This window comes from Oncorhynchus kisutch, linkage group LG14, assembly GCF_002021735.2.
Source record: "Oncorhynchus kisutch isolate 150728-3 linkage group LG14, Okis_V2, whole genome shotgun sequence".
Lineage (NCBI taxonomy): Eukaryota > Metazoa > Chordata > Actinopteri > Salmoniformes > Salmonidae > Oncorhynchus > Oncorhynchus kisutch.
The window spans coordinates 9,321,364-9,333,863 of NC_034187.2; the positions used below are offsets into that span (position 1 = coordinate 9,321,364).

A 12,500-nucleotide genomic window follows, 5' to 3' on the forward strand; every position below is an offset into this window, starting at 1 on the left:
TCTTCACCTCTGGAAAAGTCTGAGACAGGCACCCGGACAGCTGATGAACCTGTGGGTTTGCACAAGCATCTGCGTGCTCCTCGTCCAAACTTGTGTCTTGGACCTGAATGCAGATCGGCATCGTAACCGACTTCAGTTGGCAGATTCTAAACTTCGATGGCCACTGGCACACTGGAGAAGTGTGCTCTTCACGGATGAATCCCGGTTTCAACTGTAGCGGGCAGATGGAAGACAGCGTGTATGGTGTTGTGTGGCCGACTGTCCCATGGGGTTGGGTTATGGAATGGGGCAGGCATATATTACGGACAACGGACACACTTGCATTTTATCAATGGCACTTTGAATGCACAGAAATACTGTGACGAGACCCTGAGGCCCGTTGTTGTGCCATTCATTCGCCGCCATCACCTCATGTTTCAGCATGATAATGCACGGCCTGATGTCGCTATCATCTGTACACAATTCCTGGAAGCTGAACATTTCCCAGTTCTTCCATTGCCTGCATACTCGCCAGACAAGTCACCAATTGAGCATGTTTGGGATGCTCTGGATTAACGTATACGACAGCATGTTCCAGTTCCCGCCAATATCCAGCAACTTCGTACAGCCATTGAAGAGGAGTGGGACAACATTTTCACAGGCCACAATTAACAGTCTGTTCAACTCTATGCTTGGACACCTCCAGTCAGGGACAATGAGGACACCTCCAGTCAGGGACAGTGAGGACACCTCCAGTCAGGGACAGTGAGGACACCTCCAGTCAGGGACAGTGAGGACACCTCCAGTCAGGGACAGTGAGGACACCTCCAGTCAGGGACAAGGAGGACACCTGCAAACAGAGGCAAAGCTCTGGAAAACACCCAGAGAAAACCAGAGTTGACCATAGACATAGCATCAAATTTAAAAATTAAGACAATTAGACAGCCATAGATACAACTAAGTCAATTCCCACGACAGCACTCACAGACTTTAGAGGTGTTCATGAATACTGTCTGAATGCTGGAAATCCATGGAAAGTATAACTTCCGGTTTGGAGTTGAAATTTTAGCATCTCTTTGAGTAAGACTGTGTATTTTGCCAACAGTAAACTTCAGTAGAAACGTAAATGTGTATACTCGTATATATTCGGTGTGATATTATTTCTCAAAGGACATACTGTACATGGCCTTTGTGAGGCCAGTGCCATGCAGACTGTGTAATGCATGGTGATGTCTCTGTTGGCCTCAGCCTCCCCTTCAGGCCTCAGTAGCCAGCGGCAACGAAGAAAATGGTTGACAATTACCTCTGCCATTGGGCTGTTCTGTCCTGTTACCCGGGTTACGGTGGCCAGGGTCCCCATGTGTGGCAGTCAAATCACGGGATAATGTTGGTGGCGTCGGGGCACCTGCTGGGACGCCATGTGGTGAACAATTTCTCTAGAACATTCTGCTGTCTGCTCTTAATGGAAAAGATACGGACAGGCTCATCTCTGACCTTATGGATACTTGCACATTCCAATTTGAAAATGTTTTTCATGACTTTCGTCTCGCATTTCTCATCTGCTCTTGTTATCACATGAAGTTTGGACGTAGAAAAGATTGTCATCATTGTGAACACAGATAGTCTTTCGACAATCTAGAAAGATGCCGGATTTACCTCGTTGTTAGCTCATGATTTATCCTGATTGGTTGTTGTTCAGAAGTTTGTTTTGGTATTGTATTATTGTTGTGTCACAATACTGATTGAATTATGGTTCATTGTGGAGCTTAGAATGACAATCTGTTCTTAGGTTGTGTTGTTGTGTCCGCAGTGTTGTTGTGTCCGTAGTGTTGTTATGTTGTGTCCGTAGTGTTGTTGTGTCCGTAGTGTTGTTGTGTCCGTAGTGTTGTTGTGTCCGCAGTGTTGTTGCGTCCGTAGTGTTGTTATGTTGTGTCCGTAGTGTTGTTGTGTCCGTAGTGTTGTTATGTTGTTGTAACCGTAGTGTTGTTGTGTCCGTAGTGTTGTTGTGTCTGTAGTGTTGTTGTGTCCGTAGTGTTGTTGTGTCCGCAGTGTTGTTGTGTCCGTAGTGTTGTTACGTTGTGTACGTAGTGTTGTTGTGTCCGTAGTGTTGTTGTGTCCGCAGTGTTGTTGTGTCCGTAGTGTTGTTATGTTGTGTCCGTAGTGTTGTTGTGTCCGTAGTGTTGTTGTGTCCGTAGTGTTGTTATGTTGTTGTAACCGTAGTGTTGTTGTGTCCGCAGTGTTGTTGTAAACGTAGCGTTGTTATGTTGTGTCCGTAGTGTTGTTGTGTCTGTAGTGTTGTTATGTTGTGTCCGTAGTGTTGTTGTGTCCGTAGTGTTGTTGTGTCCGTAGTGTTGTTATGTTGTTGTAACCGTAGTGTTGTTGTGTCCGTAGTGTTGTTGTGTCCGTAGTGTTGTTGTGTTGTTGTGTCCGTAGTGTTGTTGTGTTGTTGTGTCCGTAGTGTTGTTGTGTCCGTAGTGTTGTTATGCTGTGTCCGTAGTGTTGTTGTGTCCGTAATGTTGTTGTGTCCGTAATGTTGTTGTGTCCGTAGTGTTGTTATGTTGTGTCCGTAGTGTTGTTGTGTCCATAGTGTTGTGTCCGTAGTGTTGTTATGTTGTTGTAACCGTAGTGTTGTTGTGTCCGTAGTGTTGTTGTAACCGTAGTGTTGTTGTGTCCGTTGTGTTGTTGTGTCCGTAGTGTTGTTGTGTCCGTAGTGTTGTTGTGTTGTTGTGTCCGTAGTGTTGTTGTGTCCGTAGTGTTGTTATGTTGTAGTGTCCGTAGTGTTGTTGTGTTGTTGTGTATGTAGTGTTGTTGTGTTGTTGTGTATGTAGTGTTGTCGTGCTGTTGTATCCGTAGTGTTGTTGTGTCGTTGTGTCTGTAGTGTTGTGTTGTTGTGTATGTAGTGTTGTTGTGTTGTTGTGTCTGTAGTGTCGTTGTGTCTGTAGTGTTGAGTTGTTGTGTCTGTAGTGTTGTTGTGTTGTTGTGTCCGTAGTGTTGTTGTGTCCGTAGTGTTGTCGTGTCGTTGTGTCTGTAGTGTTGAGTTGTTGTGTCTGTAGTGTTGTTGTGTTGTTGTATCCGTAGTGTTGTTGTGTCGTTGTGTCTGTAGTGTTGTGTTGTTGTGTATGTAGTGTTGTTGTGTTGTTGTGTCTGTAGTATTGTTGTGTCGTTGTGTCTGTAGTGTTGAGTTGTTGTGTCTGTAGTGTTGTTGTATTGTTGTGTCCGTAGTGTTGTTGTGTTGTTGTGACGTTGTGTCAGTTGCATTGTTGTATTGTGTATTGTTGTGTCTGTAGTGTTGTTGTGTTGCTGTGCCTGTTGGTTGCTGTGTTGTGTATGCTGTGTTGTTGTGTTACTGTGTCTGTTGTGTTGATGTGTTGTTGTATCTGCAGTGTCGTTGTGGTGTTTTGTCCATGGTGGTGTTGTGTCCGTTCTGTTGTTGTGTTTGTGTGTTGTTGTGTCTGTAGTGGGGTTGTGTCCATTGTGTTATAGTGATGTTGTGTCTGCAGTGTTGTTGTGCTGTTGTGTCTGTTGTGTTGTTGGTGTGTCCATAGTGCTGTTGTGCCCATTCTTTTGTTGTGTTGTGTCTGTAGTGTTGCTGTGTTATTGTGTTGTTGGGTCCGTATTGTTGTTGTAGTGTGTTAATGTGTCCATAGTGTTGTTGTGTCCGTTGTGTTGTTGTGTCCGTAGCGTTGAATTGTTGTTGTGTCCGTTGTGTTGTTGTGTCCGTAGTGTTGTTGTGCGGTTGTGTCCGTAGTGTTGCTGTGTCCGTTGTGTTGTTGTGTCCGTTGTGTCCGTTGCGTTGTTGTGTCCGTAGTGTCGTTGTGTTGTTGTGTCCGTAGTGTTGTTGTGTCCATAGTGTCGTTGTGTCCGTTGTGTTGTTGTATTGTTCTGTCAGTAGTGTTTTCACTTTGTCCAGTATACTATTGATTCTGCTTCAAAATCCTTTTTACAGATTGTTCAGATCCGTCTGAAAAGCCCATTCTTGTTGCCTTGGGTCAGGAAAGCAGGACCTATTTCCAAATGGTAAAGCTGCAATATGTAACTTCTTGGGCAACGTGACCAAAATCACATAGAAATACGAGTTTTAGCTCTGTCAGTCTCTTTGAAAGCGAGTCTATTTCTGTGCTTCCCGTTGTTAAGTTTTGTTTTTACGTCGTTTGTAACAGCTGCAAATACAATATTTTGGGTAATGGAAAATATATTTCACAATGGTTTAGATGATACAATGATTCTCTGCAAAATGATTGCTCGTTTTATCACATAAACTGAAATTAGGCGAACAATGAGAATTTTTGAAACCAGTAAATGGAGGAGCTACTCCTGCATATTGCTTATTTAAACAGAAGAAACAGTATACTCTGAAACACAGCATTGTACAAAAGTTATACAACACATGATCAGTTAAGTCCTCTACTTTGTGATTCTGGGACGTCTATCTACATTTTGAAAATCTACTTCTCTCTTCCCATTCCCTTTCAAGTCTATAAATAGCACATTATTCTGAGTCTTTCTAATTCCAGAGATACTAGAGACTGGATTCCAATTCCCAAATTTTTCAGAGCCTGGAATCCAATTCACATATTATTCTGAGCCATTTAATAGAGTTATCATTCGATTATTCTCATTCCTAGTCTCCCAAAAGTGTCACGTGTGCTCCCTCTCCGGCCTCTAGGTCACCAGGCAGCTTGTTATGGCGCACACCTGTCACCATCGTTAAGCGCACCTGTAATCACTTTCTTGATTAGCTGCCCTATATATATATATATATATATATATATCACTTCCTTTGGTTCCATTCACCAGGCGCCATTGTTTCTGTTTCCTGTTTGTGTGTTGTTCGGGCTTCTTGTTTTGTTTCATGTTCCGTTTATTTTATTAAAACACTCCCTGAACTTGCTTCCCGACTCTCAGCGCACATCATTACAAAAAAGCTCAGCTAAATAATGTAGTACTTTAAACTTCATTTTCTCCCTTTCGGCTCAGTAGAACACTCATTTCTGGTTGTGTGCATGAGTGTAAATGGCTTCCCCCTCCTCATCACATGAAGAGGTAGTTCTGAGAGTACCGTCATCCTACATATATTTAGTGTATTTGAAGCAAACATTGGTACACTGATTGTCTTTGAACAAAGCAATATTTACACTAATATTGGCCACAAATTGCCATTTTTCATTTCACTATAATTTTATTTATTTATTTTATTTATTTTTATTTATTTATTTTACCTTTATTTAACCAGGTAGGCAAGTTGAGAACAAGTTCTCATTTACAATTGCGACCTGGCCAAGATAAAGCAAAGCAGTTCGACAGATAAAACGACACAGAGTTACACATGGAGTAAAAACAAACATACAGTCAATAATGCAGTATAAACAAGTCTATATACAATGTGAGCAAATGAGGTGAGAAGGGAGGTAAAGGCAAAAAAGGCCATGATGGCAAAGTAAATACAATATAGCAAGTAAAATACTGGAATGGTAGTTTAGCAATGGAAGAATGAGCAAAGTAGAAATAAAAATAATGGGGTGCAAAGGAGCAAAATAAATAAATAAATTAAAATTAAATACAGTTGGGAAAGAGGTAGTTGTTTGGGCTAAATTATAGGTGGGCTATGTACAGGTGCAGTAATCTGTGAGCTGCTCTGACAGTTGGTGCTTAAAGCTAGTGAGGGAGATAAGTGTTTCCAGTTTCAGAGATTTTTGTAGTTCGTTCCAGTCATTGGCAGCAGAGAACTGGAAGGAGAGGCGGCCAAAGAAAGAATTGGTTTTGGGGGTGACTAGAGAGATATACCTGCTGGAGCGTGTGCTACAGGTGGGAGATGCTATGGTGACCAGCGAGCTGAGTTAAGGGGGGACTTTACCTAGCAGGGTCTTGTAGATGACATGGAGCCAGTGGGTTTGGCGACGAGTATGAAGCGAGGGCCAGCCAACGAGAGCGTACAGGTCGCAATGGTGGGTAATAATGGGGGATTCTGCTTTCTGAAAATAACATCCTGCAGTATCCCAGGTTAGCCTTGCACTTCATGGCTTTAAAAAGAGGGGGCTGTTGTTCTCCCCTGTATTACAGAGCCAATGAGAGGAGGCTGTGTTTCCCCCTTGGTATACAGAGCCAATTAGAGGGGGCAGTTGTTCTCCCCTGGTGTGCAGAGCCAATGAGAGGGGGCAGTTGTTCTCCCCTGGTGAACAGAGCCAATGAGAGGGGGCTGTGGTTCTCCCCTTGTGAACAGAGCCAATGAGAGGGGGCAGGTGTTCTCCCCTTGTGAACAGAGCCAATGAAAGGGGGCAGGTGTTCTCCCCTGGTGAACAGAGCCAATGAGAGGGGGTTGTGGTTCTCCCCTTGTGAACAGAGCCAATGAGAGGGGGCAGATGTTCTCCCCTGGTGAACAGAGCCAATGAGAGGGGCAAGTGTTCTCCCCTGGTGAACAGAGCCAATAAGAGGGGGCAGGTGTTCTCCCCTGGTGAACAGAGCCAATGAGAGGGGGCAGGTGTTCTCCCCTGGTGAACAGAGCCAATGAGAGGGGGCAGGTGTTCTCCCCTGGTGAACAGAGCCAATGAGAGGGGGCAGGTGTTCTCCCCTGGTGAACAGAGCCAATGATAGGGGGCACGTGTTCTCCCCTGGTTTACAGAGCCAATGATAGGGGGCACGTGTTCTCCCCTGGTGAACAGAGCCAATGATAGGGGGCACGTGTTCTCCCCTGGTGAACAGAGCCAATGAGAGGGGGCAGGTGTTCTCCCCTGGTGAACAGAGCCAATGAGAGGGGGCAGGTGTTCTCCCCTGGTGAACAGAGCCAATGAGAGGGGGCAGGTGTTCTCCCCTGGTGAACAGAGCCAATGAGAGGGGGCAGGTGTTCTCCCCTGGTGAACAGAGCCAATGAGAGGGGGCAGGTGTTCTCCCCTGGTGAACAGAGCCAATGAGAGGGGGCAGGTGTTCTCCCCTGGTGAACAGAGCCAATGAGAGGGGGCAGGTGTTCTCCCCTGGTGAACAGAGCCAATGAGAGGGGGCAGGTGTTCTCCCCTGGTGAACAGAGCCAATGAGAGGGCGCAGGTGTTCTCCCCTGGTGAACAGAGCAAATGAGAGGGGGCAGGTGTTCTCCCCTGGTTTACAGAGCAAACGGCTGTTTATTAGTTTCTGGGACAAAGGATTTTGATCACTTAATTATGACACTGTACCATGTCAGGGCTATAACAAGCCATTTGTGAGAATAGAGAGTACACAGAAGGAACGTCTGTTTCTATGTTTTAGGGTTCAGAGACAAGCAAGGCTTTTGAGGACTAGATTACTGAATAAGACTGTCATTGTAGCCCGTGTCAGCGTTGTTCCCTGGCCAGGTCCTATAGTCAGGCAAATCTCCTGTCCCAATGACTAACTCTGATAGGAAACCTTTACACTGTTTCTTCCCTCCCTTTTAGGATTTTTCAGTATTCACCAGGAACCACTCGTTCTGTTCAGGTAGTACTAAAACAGTCAAACCACTCCAAACACTGGTTCATTGCCTCTAACCATTTTCTTATCTGTGAGGTAAAGCTAGAGAGATAGGGATCTACTGCCAGAGTCAGGCGTGCTGTGGTGAAGAGAGAAAAGCAAAAGAGAAGAAATACTTTTCTGCAAATTGCCTTGAAATAGCAACACCTCCTCCTAGCTTATCAGGAGCTGCATTCAGAAGCCACACTGCACCTCCTCCTAGCTTATCAGGAGCTGCATTCAGAAGCCACACTGCACCTCCTCCTAGCTTATCAGGAGCTGCATTCAGAAGCCACACTGCACCTCCTCCTAGCTTATCAGGAGCTGCATTCAGAAGCCACACTGCACCTCCTCCTAGCTTATCAGGAGCTTCTTTCAGAAGCCACACTGCACCCCCTCCTAGCTTATCAGGAGCTGCATTCAGAAGCCACACTGCACCTCCTCCTAGCTTATCAGGAGCTGCATTCAGAAGCCACACTGCACCTCCTACTAGCTTATCAGGAGCTGCATTCAGAAGCCACACTGCACTTCCTTCCTGCTTATCAGGAGCTGCATTCAGAAGCCACACTGCACCTCCTCCTAGCTTATCAGGAGCTGCTTTCAGAAGCCAGACTGCACCTCCTCCTAACTTATCAGGAGCTGCATTCAGAAGCCACACTGCACCTCCTCCTAGCTTATCAGGAGCTGCATTCAGAAGCCACACTGCACCTCCTCCTAGCTTATCAGGAGCTGCATTCAGAAGCCAGACTGCGTGTTTGAGGACGATTGCTTTCATTTGCACAGGCCCATCCTGTTTCATGTGAATGAGGCTGTGCTTTGTCTGAGCCATCCTGTGATCGTCGCCCCGTCGCAGGTTTATTTTCCCTCTAGCTTTATGCAACTGGCTCAATGCACAATGGAGACGAGGGAAGGGAACGATACAGCCTGCCTCTCAGACCTATTTCCTCCTTTTGTCTTGCAAACTGCATCAAGCTGGTGTCTCATAACTTGACAAGTAGGGAGAATTGATCTCCTATCTGGAGTGATCAGATTGATTGACAGGTCCTGCGGCTTGCGGCTCTGTCTGGGGGACGATAAGGAGGAGTCTCCGGTGGATCTCTGTGCCGGGGAAAATCTGCTCTGTTCTCAGGATCCGAGATGTCTTCCGTGTCCATGGGTAGGACGACAGCGATGCGGTGGTCCGTGTTGAGACCTTTGATGCTGCCTGCCGCACTGCAGAACGGTTCACAACATGGACGCTCCGCAGTCACTGACAGAAAACCTGACATTACATAGAGAAAGGGAGAGAAAGGGAGAGAAAGGGAGAGAAAGGGAGAGAAAGGGAGAGAAAATGAGAAAGAGATGGAGAGACAGAGACAGACCGGGGGAGCGGCTGTGTTTGGATAAGAAATACCTTGGGCCACCTTTATCTGCACAGAATAAAAGGTGAAGGGGTCGTCTCTAGGTGATGGGGTCGTCTCCAGGTGATGGGGTCATTTCTAGGTGATGGGGTCGTCTCTGGGTGATTGGGTCGTCTCTAGGTGTGGGATGAATACTTGGTGTACCCTACAAGCCAAACACAATTACTGCTATCGAAAACCGAATCTCACGCCCCTATAAATCTCTACTGGGGGGCTGCGGGAAACGGAGGGAGGGAAGGAGGGATGGATGAAGGGATGGAGGGATGGAAGGAGGGAGGGAGAGAGATAAGCCTTCCAGTATGAGCCGGGCATCTAATCCTGCGATTAAATAAGAGTGGTGCGGATTGCCAGATAAAGGAACCGGGCTGCCATTGTCTCCTGGAGATACTGAGGGTAAATCTTCCAGAATGAGGCTCCCATTTCAGCGTGCAGGGTAAAGAGCATGACATACACAAACACACACCAACTCAACACACACCCACACAACACACACCCCCACAACACACACCCAACAAACACACACACACACACGACCCACACCCACACAACACACACCCCACGACACACACCCACACACCCCCACAACATACACCCAACAAACACACACACACGACACACACTCACACAACACACACCCACACGACACACACCCACACACCCCCACAACACACACCCAACAAACACAAACACACACACACCCACATTACCCACACCCACACAACACACACCCACACACCCACACAACACACACCCAACACACACCCACACAACACACACCCACACGACACACACCCACACGACACACACCCACACACCCCCACAACACACACCCAACAAACACAAACACACACACACCCACATTACCCACACCCACACAACACACACCCACACACCCACACAACACACACCCAACACACACACACACCCACACAACACACACCCACACGACACACACCCACACAACACACACCCATACACCCACACGACACACACCCCCACATCCCGACACCCCTAAAACACACAACCACACCCCCACAACACACACCCATACACACACCCACACACAGCTACTGTACCTACTGTCTCTATCCTTGCAGAAGTGGTGGTCTCAATTGGGGGATGGAAAAGATGGGAAGATTCAGGGCAGGACTTAAGATACAACCTGTTCCAAAGTGCACCTTAATGCCTACGGACTGGATGTTAATACTATGGAATGGTTGCATTGTGTATGTGCAGTGGAACTGTTCTGTGAGGTTCAAGGTACTAGAATACCCTTCATCCCAAAAGTAGATTTTTACGGTGCCTCGGTTCTAAATGTGTTTGTCGATGTTTAAATTAATTGAATGCACAAATATAGAGGTGCTTCTGTTCCCTATGAACAAGGTGTCATGAAATTCAGCAGAGCAGCAAATAACTTTAATGTTTGTTATCATTTTACTGATAACCCTTTCAGCTATCTCATAAACAACACATCAATTCTAACCTGCTATTCATTTTTTTTTATATACTTTTGCATGAAAATAAATGTTTTTTTTTAAGTGAACATGTGTTAAAAACGTGTAAAAATGCCAAATACAAACTGTTTAATAACGTTTAAAATGTTGTTGTTGTTTTTTTTTTTTACAGCGACGACCGATAGTGAACGTCTTGAAATTGCCACTAAGAAATTCCCGTTGAAATACGCCCGGCCAGTAGTGGATTGGCTACAGGAGAAAGGTAAACTTAACACACAACTTTAATCTTCTATTGAACTCAACATTGAAGGGATGTTTTCTTTTTGTATTTTCCTGCTGAAACGTAGCACATTTTCCCACTTCAAAAAAAATTATTTTAACCTAACATCCTTTGTCACACTTTTTAACACGTAAATCCCATGATAATTTATAAACACTCTACTCAGTTAAATGGACTGCTAATGAATATTACACAATAATATAGTATTTCATATACTCTGTGAATCCTTCGAAAATAAGATAATAAAAAATAATAAAATAAGGAAGTATCTCCTGAAGTTCACTCCCATTAAAACCTGAATGCCATCTCAAACACAAATAAAGGCATCTAATGCATGAATCAACATGCAGTCAACATGCAGTCATACATCTAAAATATTGAGTCAGATAACAATAGTTTGAAGTACAATAATTTATTTATTAATTCATTAACCACAGTGCTATGTTGATACAATTGGAGAATTGCTGCATGAAACTGGGAAAATGATTTCCTAGCGGGTTAACAATTTACTCAATACTTCCTAAGTCGAGTATTACCATTTTGTCGTTTTAAACTTTAAGATTATGAAGATGTGTTACAACTTAGATTTGGCATGTATTTTTCATTTTAGAAATGATGTGTCTCATTCGAAACTTCACAGCGCCTTGTGGTGTACTTCTTATCTCCATCAGGTTCCTCCCCCTAATTCTAGCCCCTGATTAGCCATTTACTCCATCAGGTTCCTGCCCCTGATTAGCCATTTTCTCCATCAGGTTCCTGCCCCTAATTCCTGCCCCTGATTAGCCATTTACTCCATCAGGTTCCTGCCCCTAATTCCTGCCCCTGATTAGCCATTTTCTCCATCAGGTTCCTGCCCCTAATTCCTGCCCCTGATTAGCCATTTACTCCATCTGGTTCCTGCCCCTAATTCCTGCCCCTGATTAGCCATTTACTCCATCTGGTTCCTGCCCCTGATTAGCCCATTTTAACATCAGGTTCCTGCCCCTGATTAGCCCATTTTAACATCAGGTTCCTGCCCCTTCTTTCTATCTTCAGCAGTATTCCTTTTAAACATCAGCTCATACCCCAGTTTTCTAGCTTCAGCATTAGCCATAGCATTTTAAACATCAGCTCATACCCCGGTTTTCTAGCTTCAGCGTTAGCCATAGCATTTTAAACATCAGCTCATACCCCTGTTTACTAGCTTCAGCATTAGCCATAGCATTTTAAACAGCAACATCTAGCATCAGCATTTGCCATAGCATTTTAAACATCAGCTCATACCCCTGTTTTCTAGCTTCAGCGTTAGCCATAGCATTTTAAACATCAGCTCATACCCCTGTTTACTAGCTTCAGCATTAGCCATAGCATTTTAAACATAACCCATTCTTTGTCTTCATAGTTTTGGCAACAGCTCTAGCCTTTTAAGATACTGCTGATCAGACGCCGTCCCAAAGGGCCAGTTTGAGGAGACGGACATAAAGCTTTGACCTTTTCCTCTCCTTTTCTTTCCATCCCTCTCTCTCCTCCTTTCTCAGCCTTAGCTCACATCACTCTCTCTCCTCCTTTCTCAGCCTTAGCTCACATCCCTCTCTCTCCTCCTTTCTCAGCCTTAGCTCACATCCCTCTCTCTCCTCCTTTCTCAGCCTTAGCTCACATCCCTCTCTCTCCTCCTTTCTCAGCCTTAGCTCACATCACTCTCTCTCCTCCTTTCTCAGCCTTAGCTCACATCCCTCTCTCTCCTCCTTTCTCAGCCTTAGCTCACATCCCTCTCTCTCCTCCTTTCTCAGCCTTAGCTCACATCACTCTCTCTCCTCCTTTCTCAGCCTTGGCTCACATCCCTCTCTCTCTCCTCCTTTCTCAGCCTTAGCTCACATCCCTCTCTCTCCTCCTTTCTCAGCCTTAGCTCACATCCCTCTCTCTCCTCCTTTCTCAGCCTTGGCTCACATCCCT

General features: G+C 45.3%; 1 protein-coding gene across 2 annotated transcripts in view; it reads left to right on the forward strand.

Annotated features, from left to right (window-relative positions):
* Window positions 1-12,500, forward strand: part of LOC109878620 (neurexin-3a-like) — a 665,512-nt gene that overhangs the window by 563,304 nt on the left and 89,708 nt on the right. For both annotated transcript variants that reach the window (XM_031787765.1, XM_031787764.1), the window contains one exon: window positions 10,461-10,550. In XM_031787765.1, coding sequence (XP_031643625.1) covers window positions 10,461-10,550 — 90 coding nt within the window. The remainder of the gene's footprint in view (window positions 1-10,460; window positions 10,551-12,500) is intronic.